Here is a 24,817-nt window from a genome sequence, read left to right on the forward strand (position 1 = left end):
GAGTGTCTTTGGGTATTTGGATGCAAAATGTGAAGGTGCCCAAAGAAAGGTTTAAGGAGAAATAAAGATAAAATAAAAATGTCATGGCTTGACCAACTTTGCCAGAAGTCAGTTCTGCTTTAAGACACTGGCTGGGAATTGGCTCTTCCCCATGCCCTTGCCTCAGCTCTGGTGGTGATGTCACCACATGTCACAAGAAGCTGTAAGGAGAGGTCACCTCTGGAACACCGATGATGGCCAAGGACCTAGCAAGACCTGACAGATCCAAGAAGATGAGAGGGGAAGGTCAGGGAAAAGAGACTGCACAGTTCTAGACTGAGGGAGCTTGTCAATCACAGGGGCTGTCCGGAAAGAAATCCTGCTTCCACTCTGAGTCAAGATAACCATCCTCAGTGCTATGTCGGCCAGCTCCAGGTTCTTTCTGTAAGGAGATCAACAGCTAGCAACTTGCATGCTTCCCAGAGTTTGTACGTGGGGAAGCCACCTGTTAAGTTTCAGAGGTGACCACAGCAAGACCGCCCGTGAATTACTTCCCTTGCCCATTACTAGACATTATGCCAGCACTACCCATACAAACTTTGTCATTTACAAGAACCACACGTTATTAGAAAGTTAGTCTTGGAGAAGCTGAATCCCCTACTTGGAAGACACTGAAGAAGTCCTGAGACCAAGGCCATTCGGTCTAGCTATTAGACTAATCCTATAACCATGGTATCTTTTCTTCAACTGGAAACTCCAAGAAGCAGGGCGGCCCCAGCAGTCATTAGCTGTGTCCCCCTCTACGAGTTGGTCCTCTAAGGCTTCTACAGCCAGCCCTGCTATTGGGGTTACTGAGCTAAATAAACTGAATGTCAACCAGATATCACAAGCAAACAAAACAAAAAGGACAGACAGCACAGCAGCTGGGCAAAACCAGAGAGTCCTTAAAATGAGCTCTAACGCTGCTTGACACAAAAGGGAGACGCTAGCCTGCTGGAGGCTCAGCCTATCAATGGCCAAGTAGCATCTTTAGAACCATGCTTGCCAACGGACCCTCCGTCCATCACTGTCCATCCACTTTCCTTGGCAGATGAGTTAATTTTCCAGTCCATGAGACACTGCATGCTTCCTCCTAAGAAGACTGAAAGGAAGTTTGTGAAGAAGAAATCATGACAGACCCTTGCTAGCCTGTGTGAACCTGGACAGGCTCATTGAACTGAGGCCGGATCAAGAACACCGCCTGCTTATGTCAAATGATGAAGTAATATGTGCGGATACATCTTGTTTCTTTACAACACTATGAAATATTAACTATGATTCTATTTACTTCCCATGGCTGTCTCTGCTTTTGACAACAAGGATAACTTCAAAGTGTGCAGAACTGTGGTTCCAGCCAATTAAAACCGAGGCACCACATCCTTCCCCATGTGTGGGTCCTTAGGCCGCTCGCTTGCCATGCGACTGCCTGAAACCCAGTCACTCCGGTGTCCTGCGAAGCAGCAGAACGGGGGAGCAGTGCGGCTCGCACAGGAAGGCATACAATTAAATTACTAAACACGCAAGCAGGAGTTGGAATGTAGAAATTCTGAAAGATTCATAAGGAAAAGGAAGAAGAGCCAGGGGACTATGTCTGGTGTCCGGACTCTAAAAGTCTCAGGGCAGTTATTAGGGCTATTTATTAACCCACAACATTGTAAACCCAAGCCCTATTAAATATGACGAATGAGTCCTGGGTCCCCATCTTTTAATATCAGCTCATAAGGACTGAGCAAGGCCAAATAGAGTAAGATGCAAAGTCTTCAGGCAAATGGCATTAATGTCGACCTTTGATTAAATGTGATTAAATCAACCAAACATGAGGCGATCGTGTTTAATAGAGTTTGAAAAGAAAATAGTTAACTGTTTAAATTCTGCTCTATACATCTGAAACACATTCATCTTGCTGCTGTACCACCCAGCCTGGGCTCCAGTGGGTGAGGCCTGGTACTTAAAGGGCTCCTACAAGCACACTGACTCTTTTAAGGCTTGGATCTTTGGATCTCTACAGAGCCATGTGTTAAAGACTTGGGCACCAGCCTATGGTATTCCTAGAATATGGAGGGACCCTTAGAAGGTGGGACCTAAAGAAGCTAAATGACTGGAGGTGTCCTTAAAGGGGCTATGGGGAACCTGGATCCTTCCCTTTCCCTCTGCCTGTCTCTCTGTTTTTGCTTCTTGGAAGCTACTACCCTATCATGATGTTCTGCCTTGCCAGGGGCCCAGGACAAAGGAGCCAGGGGCCACAGATTACAGGCTACAGAAGCATGGACCAAAACAACACTTTCAAGTCTATTGGCTCAGACATCTGGTCATAGGGATGCAAATCCCACAGGGCAGCCTCTGCTGGCAGCCCAGTAGCAGCACCTTGGGTCTCACTGCCTAGGAAGTTGATAAAAGGTAGCTTTCCAGGAGAATATCAAGTCCCTCCTTCACAGGGCAGGCCCCGCCCCCATGAGAACAGGGGAAAGACTTCTTTTCCAGACAATGATGAGGACCAACTGTGAACCTGACCCAGCCCCCTGGAGCTCTCGCATCTAGGGAGGATGGTGATCTGTATAAAGGTAACTTTGCTTTCCATGGCCCGCTAAGGCTTACTTCCGTCCCCCTCCCTCTGGCTCATAAAGAATCAGCAGGCTTTATGGAGGGAGAAAGGAGGAGAGGAGGAAGAGGAGCATGCTCTTTCTGCCCTCTCCACAAACAGGGAGGCCCTCATCAGGACCACTCAAGAGCATGAGCTGCAGTTCTGGGCATGAGGACCAAGGTGGCAGGGACTCTCCCACCAAGTCCTGCATTGCCCCTGCAAGTCCTCGCAGCTCCTCCTTGTCATCACTTAACACTTCCTTCATTTACCACTTCACGTTTATCACATCAGCAAACACAAAGCAAAGCCTAAGTCTCTCTTTTTATCTTGTTAATTTGGCAGGTTGGGGCATCAGTTTAGCCGGTTTTGTGAACACAGTGGTGAGAATCTGTGAGAAACCCAGCTATTAGAGTCCTGCCCTCCCCCTTTCCAAATCTTATTTTTATTTAAGAATGAGAGAAGAAAAGAAAGTTAAGAGCGAAGTTTAGCTGGATACCCAGAGAAACGGCAAGAAACAGCGACTGGGAGCCATATTAGCCTGGTACTTCTTTTAAAACAGGCCCCTGAGAATGCTCCCAACCTCGCAATACCATAAATGTCCCGCTGCTGTCCTGGCTCTCATATTCTTCCCCGTACTTTCCACGCACATTCTACTGGGAATTGTCTGGAATCCCAGATTAAAACAGCAGTAACCTAATTCCCTTGCTATTTTTTTTTTTTTTTATGTTTGGAAACTCAGCTGGGATGCATCTTCAAGTGTATGGCCCAACTTCACAGAGTCAGCGGCCACTGAGTTCCTCAAATACAGTAAGGAGCAGGCGGTCCTGAACTAGAAGAGGGAGGAGGGAAGCTGAGCTAGCTTGCCTGGAAAGCCCCGGCAGAGGGCAGACAGCAAGAGCCTGGGAACTTCTACTTGTAGAGGATTCATTCCAGATGTTGAAACCAACCATGTCACAACAGGGCTTCTGCACACTACCAAGGAGAGCTATCACTTAAGTTGGACTGCCACAGCTGAGACATTCAGGAAAACCACTGCCCTGCCATGAGTCCATAACCTACTGATTATCCCCCAGGCCGGCAGGAATGTGCGACAACTCTACAGAGGGTAATTAATTATCTTGGTGATCATCCATCTATCCGTCAATTCACCCACCCTCCCACCCACCCATCCACCTGGTTATCTGTCCTTCTATCCATCCATCCATCCATCCATCCATCCATCCACCCATCCAGGGATGACACACAAGTTCTTCAGCAAGGGAAAAATAGTTCAGAAAACGGGTTCCAGCCACAGGCCTATTATGGGGCCACATCAGTGCAACTGACCAAACAGCAACCCTATTACACTTGTCCATAAGAATCTAAGCTGTGGGATCAGACAAGACTGAACTTGACTCTTGACCCTGCCATCTTACTAGTTCTATAACCAACACTGAAAAAAAATTACTTAAATTCTAGAAGTCCTGGGCTAGGGATAAAGTTCTGTAGTAGAGTGTTTGCCTAACACATGCAAGGTCCTGGGTTTGATCCCTAGCATTGCCAAAAAAAATAAAATAAAAATCTGTAAGCCTTTATGTGTAACATGGAGATCGTCTTTATGAATGGTATGGAAATAAACAGAAAAAGATCTATCTTTACAGATATTAAAATGAGACTGAAATAGAATAATTTATATATACACAAGATTTCATATAGTGTCACAATAATTACTAGGCATTAATAATTTTGTTTGTTTGTTTTGAGACAGTGTTTCTCTATGAGCTCTGTCTGTCTGGGAACTCAATTTGTAAACTAGGCTGGCCTTGAAGCAACAGAGATCTACCTGCTTCTGCCTCTCAGTGTTTGGATTAAAGGCACGCGCCACCACGCCCAGCTTGTTACTAGCTGTTAGGACAGTGTGCTGCACTTGGCGATATGCTGGGAAGCAGGAGAGGTGGCTCAGTGAGGAAGCTGCCTTCTCAAGGAGAGACTAGTGTTGCTAAGGAAAGACAGTTCCGGATAAGGATGATGAGGGTGGAGACGAGACGTGCCACCTTTAAAGGAAGAAGGACTGAAGCATCCTCGTTTCCAATGCAAACATGAAGGGAAGAAAGAAACAAACGACCAGTTCACAGCTACATGAGCTCAGACTGAAAAATCTAATCACCAGTTCAGTCTGCTTGCTAGGTTGGTTTTTTTTCTCTGTGACAATTTCTATAGTAAAGAGCTCACATATGGCAAAGGTGCCTGGAGGCTTATCAGGACTCAGGGTCCCTCGAGGGGTGTTGAAAAAGATAGGAACATACATAGTATAAAAAAAAAAAAAAAAAACTCACCCTGTCTGGGATAATTGTGTGTAATTTTTAAGCTCTGTAAAAGCAGGGAATTCTGCTTTCTACATCTTGGTACCTGGGGTACCTAGGACATTGCCTGGCAGAGCACAGGCTACCAGGAATGACTGGCAAAATAAGAAAGTGAGATTTGGTAGAGGTGTTTTGTCTGCCTGGCATGAATGTGCTCTACCCAAGGTAACATTCCTGAAGGAAATACACTGGTGACAGGACGGTATCTGGAGGCAAATTTGCTACGGCTTGTTGTTTCTTTTCCTGTTCTTCTGCTCCACTGGTGCCGCAACAGTTCCGCTTTCTAGGGATGACCCTGCCTGCAGCTCTACAGACACCACCTCTGCTCTGCAAGACCACTGTGGAGGGTGCGATGGAAAACGGGGCTGTGCCTTCTGCCTCCCTGCTTAAGATATGACACAGGGATGTCTGGGTCATGGGAGGCAACACTTTCTATACACAATATGGTGGAAGAAGGGAGGATTCCAGTGTCCCATATGAATCCGAGCAATCATCCGAACTATAAGCAGAAGGGATGACCCAACACTACCGGCCGAGATCCAACCGTAACACAAATCACGCACCCTCTGTCACCCACTGTTCCCTACTCTCAAGAAGCCATCTTCTGAAGAGGGGCAGATAAAGAAAGCAGGACAACCTAGGGACCACCATCATGCCAAGGGACACCGAGCAGGACTATGTGACATTCGAGTCACTGGGAATCACTTTGGAAAGTCCTAATGCCACCCCAGTGCCCATCAGAACCTGGACGTGTGCCCTCGAGACGACATTCAAGTCAGAGGAACTGGCATTTTTTGGACACAAGTGGTGAGGGTGGGAAGTCAGGTGATTCCTTTGCTCTGGATGCTCCAGTCACATTTTATCCCCTGGGCTGGGTACCAGTAGAAGAGGAGCAGACAGAAAGGACACAGCAGGGGTCGATGCTTTGGAGACTAACACTGATCACAGGGGCACGCTGGTCCCAAGGCTCTGTCGAGATGCACTTAACAACTCGGAGTAGGGGGAAGTCATTGAGGCAGAGTATGGCCAAGAAAAAGAAGGGAGAGGGGAATGAGTAAATGAGAGAAGAAGGGGAGGACATGTGATGGTACATAAAAATGAAAGGAAGGAAAGCAGCCAGTATATGGAGAAACGAGGCGGGGGGGGGGGGGGGGGGGCGCTTAGAGAAGGGAAGGCTGTGGCTTACAAATAAAGCAGGGGTCAAGGGAAGGGGCCAGCATGGCAAGTGAAGGCGCTCTGCCAGGTCACACCTCCTCAGCACCAACGGTGAAAGCAGAGAGCCAACTCCCCAAAGATGCCCTGCCGCTGATCTCCACATACGTACCTTGGCACACACCCCAACCCAACCCTCCCCCATTCACAAGTAACTTTAAAAAACAATGAGTCTGAATTCACAACCGAATAAAATAAAATATGAAGCTGGAGTAAGCATGAACTTAGAGATAAAAACCTTGAGAAAAAACAACAACTCATTTGGCCTCCTAGATTACATTAACTCTGTCATCTGTTAGGTATTTCTAGCTTTTTTCCCCCCAGTCATGTCTTCATCAGATACGAATGAAAATACTGAGAAAATAAGGGTCAAGAATGTCAAACTTTTCAGAGCCATTATGGGGAGAAGGTCAAAGATTCCAGGACAGCTGGCCAAGTCCCGCGAGCACCATCTCAAAGCCAGAGCTTCTCCCAGGGATCCACCTGGGTCAGCATTCTGTGCGCGCTTCCCCTTCCCAACCTCCATCACCTCGAAGGTAAAAAACACTCACGCAGGTGCGCTGGCAGGTGGATCGAGTCTTCCTCCATCCTGAGCGCTCGAGGCACTGGAACATGAAGCGGAGTTGAGGACCCGTAGCTGGCTACTGGACTCTCCGGAGGTGTATATGAAATTCGTTCCTGCTGTTAGGAAAAGGGGAGAGAGAAAAGAAAATGAAATGTTGCAATGGAGGAGGGAAACTGAGCAAAAGGCGGGAGGGGTCTGTGCGACAGCAGCCTGCCCAGAGAGCCCCTACCAGAGGTGTCCAACCATCTGATGCCACAGCATGGCCCCATTGTCAACAACTGTGTTGGGGCACAGACACAGTTACCCTGGGATACATGCAGCCCACTGGCATCATCGGATTAGGCATGCCCTTGAGTAATACCACCTTTTAAATGCCTCTGTTTTAATTTAAAAACAAAACAAGCAAATAAAAAACACTGGAAAGGTGAAAACTGGGCTCAGGTCAATAAGGGTCCACACCACTGGTTTGTTACCAGAATAAGGAGAGGCAAGATGAGCAAGGGAAAACAAGAAGTCTGAGAGTAGCCTTCCAAAGCAACTCCCCAACATTATTCTTCCAAGTCACATACTGAATGTCACCAATGCATTCAAACCAGGCTTCCGCTTCTCTGGCAAGATCCCCAGCTTCTAATCAGAGTATGATTCGATACTCGAATCCAGCAAGAGCAAGAGCGAGCTGTACCAGTAAGTGGGAAAGTGACGGTTTCTAAGTCCAAAGACTTAAGATCTAGATTTATTTTTTTGTCTTCATTTCTGAGAAGTGGTCTCTGACAGCCCAGGTTGGCCTCCAACGCACTATGTATGTAGCTCAGGCTGGCCTCCAAAACCTGACACTCCTGCTTCTATCTTCTGAATGCTGAGATTACATACGTGTGACCATGCCTGGTTATTCAGTGCTAACGCAGAGCTCCGTACACGCTCAGCAAGCGCTTTACCGACTGAGTTATAGCCCCAGATGATTTAATTAATTTTCTTTCACTATCTCGCTATACCAAAACCACAACCCCAAACAGCCAGTGTTTAAACGTCTCTTCTTCAATATCTACATGAACAAGGATCCCCTTGCTCTCTCTTCCTTCCCGTCACAAACAATTACTTCCGTTCTCTTTGAAGTGTTCCAGGGATCTTTTCAAATCTATTTGACAATGACTGAGATACTCATCAGCAGACAAGGAGGTGAGCGGGGCTATAACAGACCCACCATTCAACCTTACGCAATCAGTATTTGCTGGATCAATTAAAGCCCAACGAGCGATCGGAGAAGGGTTTTTATAACAGTAACTTGGAAACAACTACTGTGTTCAGCAAGAGCAGACGCACAATTTGCAGCTGCAATCTACAACAGCAACCACCAGCCCGACTTGCAGTCCACACAGTAAACCTGACTTACAACGGTGCCTTTGATATAACTGGACAAACAAAAGAGAGAAATGCAAGGTCCAAAAATCAGCCTGGAGGAAAGATCAGTGAGTTGAGACTAGGAAAACAGATTTCAGGGGCAACAGTAAATTCTAGACGAGGGTGAAGCCAGGAGGGGTTGGCCAGGTGTGCAGTCCTCGAAAGGTAGATAAAAGAAGTTCAAAAGAGCCAGCCTGGGCTACATAAGGCTGAGCCTCAAAAAGGGGAGGGGGGCAGGGCAGGTCCTTACATTTTCCTTGGAAAGACAGATCTTTAATGCTGTGTATTTTATCAAATAGGCAAGGGGAAGGAAGGGGGAGAGCAGGAGTCCCCTTGGCCCTGGAACCAAAGTCAAGCTTTCTTCTGCTCAGAACCTGGAAAATTCAGCACTTGGCATGGTAAATTTTAATTTTAAATGAAAATATATACATATTATAGTTTCCATATGGAATCGCCATACTTCCCCTAAGGCATCTTCGAGCAGCAAGGAGTCAGCCAGAGTACTGTTTAAACACGCATCATTCAACGATCCTGATGAAGATCTCATTCCAGTCTAGGTTCCCATGTACCTAGACTGGATTTCTATGTCAACCGAGATGTCTCAAGATGCAAAACATCCAACTTCCCTTTTTTAAAAACAAAACAAACAGACAGAAACCCTAAACACTGGGTATTTCAAGTAATTCTAATAGACACGTAAGTTACTCTTTCTAGTGTTTGAGTGTCTGTTTTGGGGCCTGTGGGTAAGAGAGGCAACAACCTCTCTTGTATATGCGAAGCACATCTTAAATCTAGAGAGGGCTCCCCATCCCAGGTGCAAATAAGCTTTTGAGCACTTCAACCACACGACTATGACATCATTGAATAAATTCTCTATGCTCCTCAAACAAGTCCCCAGTCTAATCACATTTAGTTATCAATAGCTAACTCCAGGTCCACAAACAGCTTTGTTTTGTTATATTTTTTACATAAGTGAAACTATTGATGGAGAAGCCCGGTACCGTCAAGGGGCCCTCAAATGGCATGCACAAGGGTGAGAAAAAAGAGAGAGAGAGATGGTATTTCATAATATAATGAGCTCTATCTCAAAGCAAGGGCTCACAAGAACCTCATGCTTGTCTGTAAGAGAGGAGGCCCCTACATGGCAGTCTCCCACCACAGAAGTTTCTACTTTGCATTGTGGGAGATTTTACCATCAGCCCAGCAACCAGGGTCTGGCTGGAGTCACCTGCATAGCGCATCTATTCCTGACTGCAATTTTATTGTTGTGCTGTGCCTTTGGCACACTGCAGCTGCTTAGTAAGCGTTCACTTCTACAAAGTTCCTGACCTCACAACTACAGTGATGGCATGTGTCAGTGCTGGCTCTTGGACCCTGTGCGATGCTCCCTGTCCAGTAGTATTAGAGAGAGTCACACTCTCGCATGACGAGATCTACCAGCAGCAGGCCAGAGCCTGATTGATTCTGGAACCTGATTGGGAAGCTGTAAGCGGAAGTCAGGCTGTGAAAGGTTCAGACCCCATCCACAACATGGGAGTAGCTACTTCAACCACAAAGGGGAAAAAGGTCAGTTGTGCTTCTCAGGCCTTGAGCAACCTGTGGGCAACAATGATTACCTACTGGACCCCGGGGCTTAGCAGCCAGCAAAGACCCTGGGAGGCTGTTCCTGGTATGTGGGCTCTTTTCTGAGAAGAACAGAATAAACAGCTAGGAAGCCTACGCTGAAGAAGGAATGTACTTTGTCTAACTTCTAGCCTGACTTACATGGTACTCAGTTTTTACTCTTTCACTATAGCCATGTGCTTAACATCTATACTGGCTCAGCAGCAGCTACCGGCTACTAGAAAAACTAGGCATGGCTATCTCAGAGACTTTTACACAGAGGGCTTAAAGGGGACTCACATCCAACATTCTAAAGCAAGTGGCCCCTTTATTCTCACCACCGCTATTGCTCTTGTTTGACTCTACCCAAAGAAAAGGTGTCTAGATTAGTAACCATTGGCTCATTCACCTTTAAAGCAAATTGTCAACCAGATGAAAGCCAAAGGCACTTTATTTTAAAACTGGGAGCAGTAAGGATTTTTTTCCACGAGGATTATAAGCCTGGCTCTAATTAAATTAAATTGTATAGACAGGGATATGAATGCACTCAGGTATTGTAAAGCATGAGCCACGGATGGAAGTCCACGCTGTGATTAAACATGCTGATGCGGGCGGGTGCGTTGCTGCTTAGATGCTGGGAGGTAGGGGAATGCTGCTCTCTCAATTCTGCAGACACAACCTGCCACGCCAAGGGGCTGGGCTAAAGGGAAGCGCTGTGACTTTTGACATCAACTGAAATCTCCATGAGGAATGAAGAAGGTACAAAAGAACTTCAGAGAGGCAAAGGAAAGCCGAGATGGTTGAAGGCGAGGGCTGAAATGCAAATGCTACTAACCATGATAGAACGCTGTTTAAAACGCATGTTCCTATAAGAGCACCTCACTGAATTGGAAATTATTTACATCTCCCTTTAATGCCGTCCACAGAGCATGAAGGGCTAATGAAGGGTACCAATTTTATTCTACTTATTTTTAGCCTGTCAACTTGAAAAGGCCACATAAGAGGCTCACTCATCTAGTACAGGAAAATGGCATCTTGGCTTCCACTCCCCTGTCCTCAGGCCACATGGTCTAGAAGGGTCAGAAGCACAGAATTGCTAACACCATGAGGACTTGACTCTCCTGAATTATTCAATATAGAACTGCTGCAAATTATGAGGACTTCTCTGGTCCATTCGCATGCTATCTGAAAAGGCCGAGGGGTTGGGTTAGCACCTACTGCTAAGCAAACCCCTTCTGGGAATACAGACAAAGCACTTTGTGAATCAAGAACAGGAGTAAAGCCGGTGTTCCTGTGCAAAGACGGTTAACGAGTTATTTCAAAAAGCTTAGATGTCCTTGATTGAGGAATTCTTTCTAGAGATTGCTTCAACCAGAGTGCAAACACCGAGAGTCTATCTCCAATTTGGTTTCTGAAGCCTGCGTAGAAAGTCCTGAGGAGTGTCATGGGACCGAGTGGTGACTTTTCCTGGAGTTATGGGAAGAATTCCACGACAAGTGCCTCTCTCCTGTTGCATGCTACTATCCACCACAAGAGACACTAAACCCAGATAAGATGTATAAGCAGATGTATGATCAGACCAGCCCAGTCTCTAAAAGTTAGGGGGGAAACCAATGCTTGTTGTGTAGCCAATACCGATAGACTGCGCAGAAGAAACCCCTCCTCTGACAAGGTCTGTTCTGTGATTACTAAGCAAGCAGGAATATTCATTGCCATGGTTAATGGCATCTCAAATGCCAACTCAATCAGCTCTGGAATCAACAGGGAGATGAGCCTGTAGGCATGCCTGTGATTAGGATAACTGGGGTGAGGAGACCAGCCTACTGTGAGTGGCACCATTCCCTGGGTTGTGGTCCTGAACTATACACAAAAGAGAAAGGCTAAACAAGGACACTCTCTTTCTGCACTGTGGAAGCAACAGAGCCAGCTGTCTCAAACTCATGCTACGATGATCTCCTGATCATGATGAACTATCCATGGAACTGTGAACCAAAGTAACCCTTTGTTAAGTTGCTCTCTGTCAGGGTATTTTATCAAAGCAGCAGGACAATTAAAGCATACAATTACTTAAATATATTCTGGCTGCAGAATGATTCAAGGTTGGTGGTGTTGGCTTTCACTAAATACACTTTTCATAAGCATGCTTTTATTAACAAGCCATTATCTCTACATTATTTTTTTTAAAAAAAAAACAGATGAATAAAAATGTACCTGTACCATTTTCTAAGTCTTTGGCATTACAGATGCAAGTAAAAACCTAAACTAACAGACTCCCAAACATCTATTTTCTTACTTGTTAAAAAAATAAATAAATTCATTATTTTGTCTGACCCAAAACTCAGTGTGATAAACTAAAAAGATGTGATAAACTATGTGCATGCAGCCACGGATATTATTTCTGAACTGTCCCTAGAAAGACTATGTGCCCCAGAGTCTGGGGCGAGGAAAGACCATCAGAGATATCCAGACACACATGAACAGTAAAATAGACAAGCACATGTAGAAGTGAGGTTAGGGTGGTTTCTTCTCCTCCCAGGAAGGTTCAGGAGACTTCCAAAACCAAGAGCCCAAGTGCTTCTTGGTAACCAGGCCCATCCCAAGAGAAACATCTATGTGGACAGCCACTGGACAACCCAAATGGTGTCTGCTTTTTAAAACTCGCTGGCAGGATACACAACAGTATCTCAAGGAAGACAAATGGGAGTTCCCTGTGGGAAGTTACATGGGTGGGAACCACATTCCTGGTCTCTGAAGCCTCCTCCCCGAGTTAGCCTAATGGCCCAAGCTGCCCTAGGAAGAGGGTGCGCCGGACAGTCACACACTCAGCTGGTGGGGCTCTTCCCAAGAACTAGGCTCTGTCGATCTAACCAAGCACCGTTTTCTCTGGAAGTCTCTGAAGATGGACAAAACAGGTGGTTTCTTGCCCGCACCACCAGTTTCACCCTAAAATGAGAAGACAATGCATTGTGTCTGTCAAATGGACAAAGTTAAATCACACTGCCTTCAGCCTTCCTTTTCCCCACACTTATCAGCTGTGGTAAGGGGAAAGCACATAATAACCTCTGTGACTAAGCCTCGCACTAAAGCATCACTAAGATGCTTCCTTCCCTAACATCAAGAAGTATTGCAGTGTTCACCGAGTTCACGCCTCTATACTCAGCATTATTAATTAAACAACTTGTAAGTCGTTGGGTTTCTAGAAATTAAATTCTATGGTGGAGCTAGCCGTGTAGCTCAGTGGTAGAGTTTAGTCAACACACACAAGGTCCCAGCACTGCAAACAATCAACAACAACAACAACAACAAAAGAAAACAATAATAAAAAGAAAAGCAATGCTGTATCATTCTACCCATATCACATATAAACACTTAGCACATATATCTCGACATATAAATACAGCTGGAAAATACAGTCACTTCAAAATTCCAGAAACCATTAAGAGAAGTTGTGTGCTTCTCATTGGGGGTTGGTTGCTTTACTTCAACCCCATAAGAAAGCTGCCAGGACATCATCCTTATCTCCAGTTCACAGTAGGAAACCTGATTTGAAGATTGTAGGGGGAGATGAAGCAACCTGTTCAGTCACCAGCTTGGGAGACAACAGCACTGGGAATGTAGGTGTAGGCTGGTCTAACTCCACTTCTCCAGTGAACTGCCTCTAAGAAGGAGGAACAAGAAGTTGCATTTAAGTACCATCGCCCATTCGATAATGGCTTTGTAGCTTATGAGGAACCCTGAGACCTAAGCTGCGACTGTACGAAGTGCAGTGTCCTTGGGATAGCTCCTAGCTTTGCACCTGACCTCAGTTCTCAGGGGACACCAGTGGCTCATCCAACAGAACTGTCAAAGCCTAGGTACCCACGTTCCTAAGCCTGCAATGTATCTTATGAGCAGTAAGTAAATGAATTTGGCTAAAACACAGAGAGCATATAATGTCTGTGGAGTTTGTCCCCATATGGCCTCTGCACAGGAACAGCCATTAGAATTCACACAGGGGTGTGTGTTTACTTTGAGACAATCAGTAGGACCAGTGAAGCATCTAGAGATTGCTTGTGTGTTTAACTGCTTTACACTGTACAGAAATCTGATCTTGGCTACTGCCGAGCAAAAATATCTTACTTTTTATCTCTAAGGTTTTCTTTAACAACAAGAAGCCATTTCTCTTACTAAATTCTTTCCAATTCTTCAAGAACAGCAAATCTAAATACGTAGATGAGATTTTTTAAAAGAAAAGAAAAAGCAAGGAGGACAGGACCCTGTCAACACTGACTTGATACAACAGGAACATCTTATGCCATAAGGAGGTAGGTCTGACCTCAGAAATCACAGTGGACATTGTCCAGGAAAAGCTCCATCAAGGGCTTGGGGATGGACACTCCTAAATGAGGAAGGGTAAAGTCAGCAAGAACAAAAGTGGTCAGTGGTCTTCCGACCCTTTAAGTCTTGGGATCCTCAACAGCAGCTTTCAGTATCAGACGAGTAAGTATAAGAACGGGGGACCCCTTGTGTATCAGTCAGCATTCTATCACTGTAGCAAGTACGGAGACAGTCAATGTATGAAAAAGAGGACAGTCTTGTCTTAGCTATCAATTTTAGAGGTTCCAGCCCGGGATCAACAGGCCTTGTGGTTCTGGGTCTGTGACAAGGCAGCAAAAGCTGGCAGGAGAGCTTAGATCACTTAACTCAAAACAAGGAAGCAAACAGAGAAAAGGAGGGACTTATCTATCCCAATGTCCCTTTCAATGGCATATGGTCTGAAGATCTTTTCACTAGTTCAAATCTCTCTCTCCTTCCTTTCCTTCCCCTTAAAAAAAAAGTCGTCTGCCTCATGTGCTCACAGAGCCCCACAGAAGGCATGTGATCCCACGGAATGGAGTTACAGACGTCTGTGAGCCACCTTGTGTGTGCTGAGAATCAAACCCAGGTCCTCTAGAAGAGCAGCCAGTGCTCTTAACCACTGGGACATCTTTCCAGTCCCTAAGTTCCCGTCGTTTAAAAGGTTATTTTACCTTCCGGTGGTGCCACGCCTTTGGAGGATACTTACTCAAACTAAAACAACAGCAACTGTAGACTTAGGAGGTGGAGCCGGGTAATACAGACCTGAGCACTAGGGGAAAGGACCAGCCAACAGCTACGGCATTACCTGTGTGGAGATTGCTTCCTCTAAAGCTGACTGAGGCTCAGACAGGGAGGTTTTCTAAAAGGGGCTTCCGCATGCACTGGGGGCTCACGCACGGGCTTTATAATTCCAAGATGCTGCATTGATAGAGTCTGAGACTCTCTGGGAAGCCAAAGCTTGTTAACAACAGTGTACTCAAAAGTGGCCCCAAACACAACCTGAACATTATATCCACCTGTCTATCAATTAGACTCTAAGCTTGTACTGGATACAAGGTTTAAAAGCAGGAGATTTTAGAACTAGGGTACAAAAGCTTTAGAAAGAAAGAAAGAAAGAAAGAAAGAAAGAAAGAAAGAAAGAAAGAAAGAAAGAAAGAAAGAAAGAAAGAAAGAAAGAAAGAAAGACCAACTCAAATACATTTCTTTATTGTTCCAATTTTAAAATATTTTAATTAAGACACTTTCCACTCCTGAGACGGCATAAAATTCTTTTCTTTTTTTTTTTTAACTTTTCTGAATTTCTCAGATATTTCTGACATGAATAGCAAGCGGCAGCTAAAGCTGGGATCCCTTTTAATGCCAGGTTGTGGTTTCCAGGGAGGACTATGGAGCCGGCCCAGCTCTTTGGATGCACGGATGGTTAGCTCATTTGGCTGGGCTCCAGCATCATGCACATGCAAGCAAGGTTACAAGCTTCAGATCTGGACAGGAAAATTAAATTCACGCCATTCCCAGCCCTAGACTGAACCCTAGTCCTGGCTATGATGCCACAATTGCTCGAAGCTGAGAACTGATGAGCTTGGCAGTTCACATCCCGGCTCCTAGAGACGCCATAAAAGTGTGTGTGCTCTCAGAGTGTTCCAGCAGCGCTGTTCACCGTAGGAAAGGTGAGTATTTTTACTTATGCATAGCCATTGAGTGCTACCTCTGGGGAAAATTAAGCTCAATGTCAGAGTTACCCAGAGACGCCCCTGAGTTTTGGATTCACCGTTTGAAAGAGGGTCACTAAATCCTTTCTTCCTGGCAATTTCCAGAGGCAGAACGAACAGGTACTTCAGTTAGCAGCAGCCTCTACCCTGGGCACAACACAGTGGCCAAGTTCAGCTACCATATTAGCGGCTTTCTCCTCCATTAATGCTATTCCCTTTAATGGTTTGGCTATTACAATTAGCCAATCTGCGCAGTCCCTGCCTGGGGCTAACAAGTAATGAACTGAGAGAGTTGCTATTTACTTGTATCGGGGGCGCTATTAGCGAGGCTTCTCAATTTCATCCCACAAATGAGAAGAGACCTTCCAGGCATGTGCCACTGCCACACGATAGCCCCTGTGAATCGCTCACTGTGCCCCTGGTGTGGGAGCTATCCTGGGATTTAGGGCACTGAAGGCCTGGGCTGAGGTGAAGTCCAAGGTCAGACTCTTGCAGACTGCTAAGGCACCACCAGCGCAGTAACTATGAATCCCACTTCCTGCTTTGTGTGGCTTCCTAAATGCTCACCTCTTCCCCGCCTCCCCCGTAGTTTTCTCCTCTGTTACACAGCACCGTTCTCTTTCTTCTTTCTTTAATGACTGTATCCTGGAAGTCAGGCTCACAATGCCAGCAAGTTGGTAGCAAAGGCTGTTGAGGTGGGATGGGGTGGTGGTGGCGGCAGCAGCTTAGATCTCTTTTAAAACTGAGAAAACTTTCAATCCTGTGATATCTCTTTGTAACACACCCACAGCTTAAGTGGGCCACTGGTGGCCAGTAAGAAACTTAAGGTTTTCAAAATCAGCCAGTAGAGTGAGGACAGGTTGACATTCTAATCCCAATGTCAGCCACACTCAGTGACAGCCTGCATTTTGGAGAGCTGTGCTGTTGGCCCAGGCTAGGCAGCTCCAGAAAGGCTGGGGTCTTAACTGATCCCCCAACTCCAGCAGGCCACAAGAACTAGCAAGGTTAGAAGAATTCTCTTGTTCTGGACCTATTAGGTGATTCTCAGGCTGCCTTGGGCTGGGAAATAAAACTAAATGGAGAGGGGGCAGGGAAACAAGTCCCGAAATATCTAGAGAAATGAGCTTAAATTAAGTCAGCAAAGATTTACGTCTCTAGCAAATGTTTACTACCAAAACAATTTGCAATGCAACCACTTAACACTGTTTAAAAGCAATAAAGAAATAGTAAGTCCCCATCCCAGTGTTCCTGAGACACCAGGCTAATACCATCCAGCCTTTACTGCTACATCATGCTGCTGAAAAAAATAAGAAGAGCCTTATATAGTATTTCTGGGCTTTCAGAATGACAGGACTTCGGTACAGACAAAGTCCAGTTCTGAAGAGTGACGGAAAGTCCCACCTACCGCAGGCTTGAAGATTTAACCTATCCTGGTATTTTAAATGGGAGACAACTGGTCTTTGATGTGAAGGCACCAAACCGAGGAGGCAGAATCCTGTGACGCCCCTCCCCCAGACGGGAGATTAAACTACCTTGCAACCAGGGACTCTACCTTCAGAAAATAATCTCCATCTGTACTTGTCAGAAACAAAACCTACGGAATTTTCCAACTCGTGGGCCCAAAGGTTCAGGATTAGAAAGAGTCAGCTCCTTCCTCACTGTGGTCAAGGTTAGAGAGATCTGGGAGTTTGGGTTTCTGGTGATTTATTATTGAAACGAGTCTTGCTGATAAGTGATTATTACTACAGAGATGCCACTGGTATTAATACTGCTATCAACAATAAGTAACTGAGAATGAAATATGAGTATACATGTGCAATAATAACACTAGTGAGCAGAATATGAAGCAGCTAAAAATATAAGGAAACTCAATTACTACACTCTTACCGTGTTTTAAAGACCAATTAACCATCTATTTTATATAAGATCCCATGCCTTCATTAAAACTGTTATTATTCAATTATTCGATGGTATATGAAAAATATACTTAGATTCGTACGTACCTTGGGGATTAGGGATCAGTTAACAATTTAGGAAACACACATTTTTGATCAGGTATTCTCAATCTTGGCTGAACATCAGAATTATCCAGAAGAACTTAAACAAATTAAATTAGCCCCAGTATCCAAGCAAATCAGAGTCAGTGGGGGATGTGAGCCTAATATTAATTAATATTAACCCTCCTAGATTCTGATTCTGATGTTTGCAGCTGAGACTGAGAATCACCGTCTGAAATCAAGACGGAAACAAGTGAAGACATATGGTAAATGATTTTGTCTCACTCTCTGTGCCAACTGTACCCCCCCCCCTGAGTGAATCACCACTGTGCTGTCTTTCACCATGAAACAGGTGACCAATGTAATACAGAGAGCTTCTGGGACATACCACCCCACCTATACATGAAGAACTGCTCCGCTCAGCTTCCCCTCTCTCTCTCTCTCTCTCTCTCTCTCTCTCTCTCTCTCTCTCCCCACTGTCCCAATTGCCCCAGGGGCCATAAAGTTTGGTACAGAACTTTGTTCTCTGCCCTTGAGGTATATGCGGCAGGAGCATGGCAAGGTTAACAGAGAAGCAGGTGGAAATGGAGCTTACTCCCTTTCTGGTCTGTCCTCCCTCCCTTCTCTTCCACCTCCTTGGGCCTCAGACCCTTCTCCTAGAAGTAGTTCTCAGCCTGTGGGTCTCGCCCTTGGGAAGGGGGGTTGTCACCTAAGACCACCGGAAAGCACAGACATCCGCATTATAGTTTATAACAGTGGCAAAATTACAGTGAAGTAGCAGCGAATGGGGAACTGTATTAAAGGGCCACAGCCTCAGGAAGGTTGAAGACCACTGTACTAGAGACAGGGCATGTAGCTTAGAGCCCAGAAAGCCACTGTTTAGTCTTCAGAGGGAATGGCTCCCAAGACGGCAGTCAAGACTTTGATTCAAACATGGCCTCCTCTAGGGAAGAAGGAGGCTCTTAAGACTTACAGCAGCTCCAGCTTACCAGGAAAGCCCCGTCTAGAAAGTTAATTTTCATGGACGATCGCCAGGAGGCAGGAGATGCATGCTACGGCTGACTGGCCGCAGTTATAGAGAGCTCCAAAAAGCCACTGTTGTGAGTTGTCACCCATGCTGGGGTGTGTTTTTCATTGATGTCACTACATTTAATCACCTGCATCTAAGTCACCACTCACTCATCAGCAACACCAGTAGACTCACAGGTTGGCCAAGCTAGACTTTGGGAGAAATTCCCTTAGTCTGCTGTTGGTACTCTATATTAGGGTGACCGATGGGATACATTTCTGACTAAAGGAAGAACCTTGCAGCTTGTGATCAGGTTCATATTTCTGCACACTGAACCATCAGCTGATGATAACAAATCTGAGCAAACACCACTGCTTTATCAAGATTTATGTTTGTTTTTTTTTTTTTTTTTTAAGTTTTTCGAGACAGGGTTTCTCTGTAGCTTTGGAGCCTGTCCTGGCACTAGCTCTTGTAGACCAGGCTGGCCTTGAACTCAGAGATCCGCCTGCATCTGCCTCCCGAGTGCTGGGATTAAAGGCGTGCACCACCACCGCCGGCTGTTTTGCTTTTATTCTAGGGTGTGTGTGTGTGTGTCTTTCTGTCTGTGTGGGTGTACACATAGTGGTACAAATGTCAGAGGAAGACATTGGAAACCCTGGAGCTGGAATTACAGTGCCTCGGAACAGTCCAATGTGGGTACTGGGGGCTGAACTGAGGGCCTCGGGAAGACTGATATGCTCTTAAGCACTGAAGCATCTCCAGCCCCGTAGTTGACTTTTTAGTAAAACCTTAGAAGCCAAGGGCTGAAGACATGGCTGATCCACAGAACACTTAAGCAGCATGTGTAAAGCCCTGGGTTCAATCCCCAGCACAAGACAAACATTTAAACTACTAGGAACCTTAAACCCGCTAGGGTTCATCCAAGCTGAAACCCCTTTCATCAAATGCCATCACGTCTTCCTAACCCCTCAGAAGTCTGTAGTGATGTTTTGTTTGTATTTTAATAAATAAAGTTTGCCTGAAGATCAGAGTGCAGAGCTAAACCACTAGAAGCCAGGGAGTGGTGGCATAAACCTTCAATCCCAGCACTCAAGACCACCGTGGGCTACACAAGATTCAATCTGTCTAAAAATAAATAGAACTCACAGAAAGGGGATCCCAGCACTTAGGATCCCATGACTTTAATCCTAGCACTAGGGAGGTGGAGTCAGGAGTGATATGTCTGGGCAGAGAGAGGTATATAAGGAGGAGGAGACAAGAGCTCATTGGAGTCTGAGGTTTGGTGGAGACACAGTGCAATCTAGGCAGTCTGAGGATCGCCCCCTTCGGTCTGAGCAACGGTAGAAGTAAATGGTAGTGGCTTCCTGCTCTGCTTCTCTAATCTTCAGCTTTAACCCCTATATCTGACTCTGGGTTTTGATTAAGAACAACGAGAATTCGTGTTACAGGAGTCAGACTACCAAAAGCAGCATAGGGCCAACCTGACACTGTTTGCGAAGCATCCATCAAGCCCCACCCCCTTGAATGGCCCACACAACTGTTCTAGATAAAGTTGACATTCCTAACGCCCACATCTGGAGTGGACTTACCTACAACCATGTTTAAGCTCTTGGTAAATAAGAATCTGTATAAAGTAGCCCTACAGGGCCAAAGTGGTTTACTCAAGAATTTTAGACTTATTTGCTCACTATTGAAGTGAAAACTCTATCAAGGAAAAGGCTACTGAACACCTAAGTTCTTCCTGGAAGTTAAATTTTTCAACAGCACGCAAGCATCTTGGCATTCCGAGCATTTTCTGTTTTGTTTCAAGCAACGTGCTGTTCTCAGCCTGACAGGACTGCGGCAGGACCCAGCCTCAAACATCTGGATTTCACCTGGTGCTGCCGTTAGGGAAAGTAAGCTGAAATTCCTCCTCTGAATTTTTCAGAAACCAACCTGCAAAGCAACCAGGCTAGAGGGCACCAGTCCAGCTTCACCACTATTCCCAACTGTGGGCTCCAGTTATTGCCAACGACAGAAGAAGAAGATCTGGAACATTCGATAAAAAAAAAAAAAAAAAAAAAAAAAACATTGGAGGGGCTCTTAAAATCGCTTGGAGTGATAGTGGCTGGAATGGGACCTGTAAAAGGGCTCATATTTCCTTCTAAGCAACGGAATTCCCCCCTGGTAAGATTATACTCTTACTGCCAGCAAGTCAACTCCGTGCTGACAGCCACCGAGGTTCGGCTGGGAGAAATGCCGAGCACACACAGACAACAGAAGCCCTGATGCGGACGCTTCTTTGTTCAGGGAGAATCAGTGGTTTGTGAGGGGGTAAAAGCGCACTTGGAAATCATTGTGATTACACACAAGCAAAGCTAGCTTCTCAATTAACTTGCTCTTATTAAAACCTTTTTTCCAACCCTCAGTCGCCACAAACCCATCCACATAAAAGAGCACGCTAACAGACTGGGGGGGGGGGGGGGGAGGCGGGGAATGGGCGGCTAGCGTTTGAGGTCTAGTAAACTTCCGTAGAAAGTTCTACTGTTCTTTGACAGACCCCCACCTAGGACTGACTCCCCTAACGCTGTCCCAGACTTCTACGGTAAGTCACTGGTGTAACCTAAGAGTCCCTGGTTGCTACAGTAAGAAAAATAGGCAAATAAAGTTGGCTTAAATTATATATGTGTGTGTGTATACACATTATATCATATACAACACTTAGCTCAATGCAGCCAAAAGATTCTTTCAACATATAATCAATACATAATCCTTAATTTAAATATATTACTATACCTTGCCTTTTTAAATACTAAGTTTTTGAAATCTGATTTCTAGCTGTCAATACAGCCCATCACGAAGGAGACACTAAATTTCCACTGGAAAGTTTTTGTCTGTATTTAAATATCATAAAATTTACAGTCGGAGAACCGGGGGTGGTGGCATATGCCTGTAATCCCAGCACTTAAGAGGCTAATGCAGGAGGATTGTCGAGAGTTCAAGGTCTGCCCATGGTGCATAGTTCCAGGTCAGTCCAGACTACCGAGCACGATTCTGTCACCAATAACAAAACTCTAAGTTGGGAGGGTCAGTCTATACACCCAAGTAGTTTATATACCCTTCTAACAACATCCGAGTCAAGTGCTTTTAAGTTGCATTTATTTAAAATGAAGTAAAGACTCAGTCTCTCAACTGTGTGACCCGGTTCCACTGGCAATGGCTACCATGCTGTATACCGAATGAAGGCTACATTCAGGGGCAGCGCCCTGCCAAGGGTACATGGGGGACCACGCTGCAGTGTTGTGCCCACTCTATCAGAATCATTAGACACTGCACCTGAACGACCCGCCTCCTCTTCCTTTCTCCAAAGCTGATGATAGTCCTCTGAACTGGAAGTCGTTCACAGAGAAGAAGTGATGGGTATGCTTCCAGCCTCCGTACTCAGAGACCACCAGCTCCCCAAACCCCCAACCCACCTCTAAGCCACTTCACAAGCTTCCCTGGAACCCCAGTCCCAGCACTGTCAGAGGCTGCTTGGTAAATTCAGCTCTCCTCCCCAACCCATTACCGCTGTGTGCTACACACTTTTCTCATGTGAACCATTCTTAAACTTAGCCACAATGCTCCTAGTATAGACCCAGTGATCCCAGGGCCCAGGAAGTGGTAACTCTTGGGCACCCTGCTGAATATTGTTTGTGTTCTGCTATCTAAAATATGAACCATAAAACAGGTTTAAACTTTTCTGAGCGATAACCTTCAGTGCTCTGAGGAAAGGTGTGGGTCTAATTGAAGTAAAATGTAAGCTCCACGCAGAGTTAAAACACTAGACTCTAACTTCCCTAAGAGCATACCAGGGTCTGACAGGTCCTCTTCCCTGCCTGGCTCCCATGGCTATGACTGAAGATTGACCTGTGGACCCTTTCTTAAAAGGAAATTTTGTTTGCTTGCTTTCTTGGTTGGTTGGTTTTTGAGACAGGGTTTCTCTGTAGTTTTGGAGCCTGTCCTGGAACTCGCTCTGTAGACCAGGCTGGCCTCGAACTCTCAGAGATCTGCCTGGCTCTGCTTCTTGAGTGCTGGGATTAAAGGCGTGCGCCACCATTCCTGGATGAGTCGCCCTCTCAACTGTTTACTAAAATTAACCTTACAGCTTAAAAACATTTTATTGAACTGTATTTATTTATTTACCTATTGGGTGTCAGTATGGCGGTTCAGAGGAAAACCTTCGGGGGTCAGTTCTCTCCTTGTACCATGTGGGTTCCAAGGGTTAAACTCAGGTCCTCAGGCTTGGCAGCAAATAACCTCTACCCAAGGGACCATCATTGCCTCAAACCTTAAAGCCTTAATGTGCCGTACACACCCCAACCCCGAGACTGGGTCTTACTGTGCAGCCCAGGCTAGCCTTAAATTTATGTTCTTCCTGCCTCAGTTTCCCAAAAGCTGAGATTGCAGGTACACACGACCACAGCCAGCCTTACCCTTGACCCTGTCAATCCTGGACTCCCGTATCTGCTTTCCTTCCTCTACTCCCAATGCTAAAAACAACAAAAGTATAACCTGAACAAACACGCTCGTTACTTCCTGATTCTTCCCAATGAAACTACAGGAACCACGTTCTCAGGCTCTTGGGTCACTGTGAAACTCAAACAACTGGGCTAACAGATGATGAAGGTTCAGTAAATCGAGTTAAAACGGTGAAAATGCCCATGGCAGCCATGACGTGCTATTCTTATGCAACAGTTTCCAATAGTTTGGGCTCAAAGACAAAAGCTGCTCTGCTCCTTTTGCTCCCTCTTTTTCCAGACGCTTAGAGAAATGAGCCGTGCTGTCTCACTGTGTTACATTTTGCATGCATTAGTTAGCAGAGCAGAGAACGGGTCCTGCTTTTCTCCCTTTGGGCTGGGAGGAAAAATCAATCCGCCAAATTTCAGAGACCTGGTCTTGAGTGTCGCATCTAGATGACAAGCTGACGCTGAGCCTGGAAATCCCTGGGTTTGACCCTGAGTGTTCTATGACCCAAACAAAAATTCCACTGATATGAACCACTGTTAATAAACATTTTTAGTCCAATAAAGGTGTTTAGAAACTTCTAGTTGACTGTGGGCTTTTAACCCTATAGATGCCAGGCTTTACTGGGGAAGGTTTCTCCCCATCTCTGACTCAGCTGGTGTCCCAATTCTAGCTCCCCCTCCCGTTTCTGTAATTCCCTGGAGCTAACTTCCAGCCCATGCTCGCCAGGCCCCAAGAAGACTCTGCCCTTGATCTAAGTCTTCTTCCACAACTCCTTGGTTATGCATCAGTGGTTTGCTGGAGTTTGGAATTTGATTTTCCTCTGTCCATATCCACAGCTGTGGGCCAACCTTACCTCCAACTGCCACTTGGATGGCCCAGGCTCTCCCACTCACTCTAGTGGGGACGGATAATCAAAAAAATGCAAACTCCACATGAGCAGGGACCTTGCCTGTTCTGGTCACCACCAAACCCCTTATGCCTAGGAACAGGGATCATTTTTTACACAATGAATGAGCCTCGTTGGACAATGTCAGTCAAAAGGTTTCTCCAAGCTAACACAAGCTCATGTTTTGTCCTCTTTTCCACCTAGGGCCATTAGTGACTTATTAACAAAATTTTGAGTCCAACTGCCAACCTTAAAATCTTGCTACAAACCACCCTTATGCCCGTCTACTCTTTCCCTTCCCTCCAGGAGGTGCATTCTCCACATTCTCAGACCAGGTCCTTCGGTTCTGAAGCCCTATTGGAGTCTGCTTCAAGTTCCTGGAGCATCTTACCACCCAAGCAGACGTGTCTAAAAGACCCCCACTACTCCTCCCATGCCTCAACAGGACTTCAAGAGTAATACCTTTTTGAAACTTTGAAAACCAGCTATGTGTGTCAATGACGCTGTAAACCTCAGATGGGACATCTACAGAACACACACCCTAGCCATCTCAGGAATCATCTCGTGTAGTCGCCTCATCACTACAATCTCAGAAGAGCCAGGGGTCAAGAAGGACCAGAGCAAAGCTTACAACAGCCGTGGGCGCCTGCACAAGACCTGTATATCCATCCA

At 45.7% G+C, this 24,817-nt stretch overlaps 1 protein-coding gene across 1 annotated transcript in view; it reads right to left on the minus strand.

Annotated features, from left to right (window-relative positions):
* Etv6 (ETS variant transcription factor 6) overlaps positions 1-24,817 on the minus strand; it is a 232,240-nt gene that overhangs the window by 128,828 nt on the left and 78,595 nt on the right. Inside the window, exon 2 of the mRNA XM_050123220.1 lies at positions 6,705-6,834. Within this exon, the coding sequence (XP_049979177.1) occupies positions 6,705-6,834 (130 nt within the window). The remainder of the gene's footprint in view (positions 1-6,704; positions 6,835-24,817) is intronic.

Source organism: Alexandromys fortis, unplaced genomic scaffold, assembly GCF_014885135.2.
Source record: "Alexandromys fortis isolate MF-2015 unplaced genomic scaffold, M_Fortis_MF-2015_v1.1 scaffold_223, whole genome shotgun sequence".
In the NCBI taxonomy this organism is placed as follows: domain Eukaryota; kingdom Metazoa; phylum Chordata; class Mammalia; order Rodentia; family Cricetidae; genus Alexandromys; species Alexandromys fortis.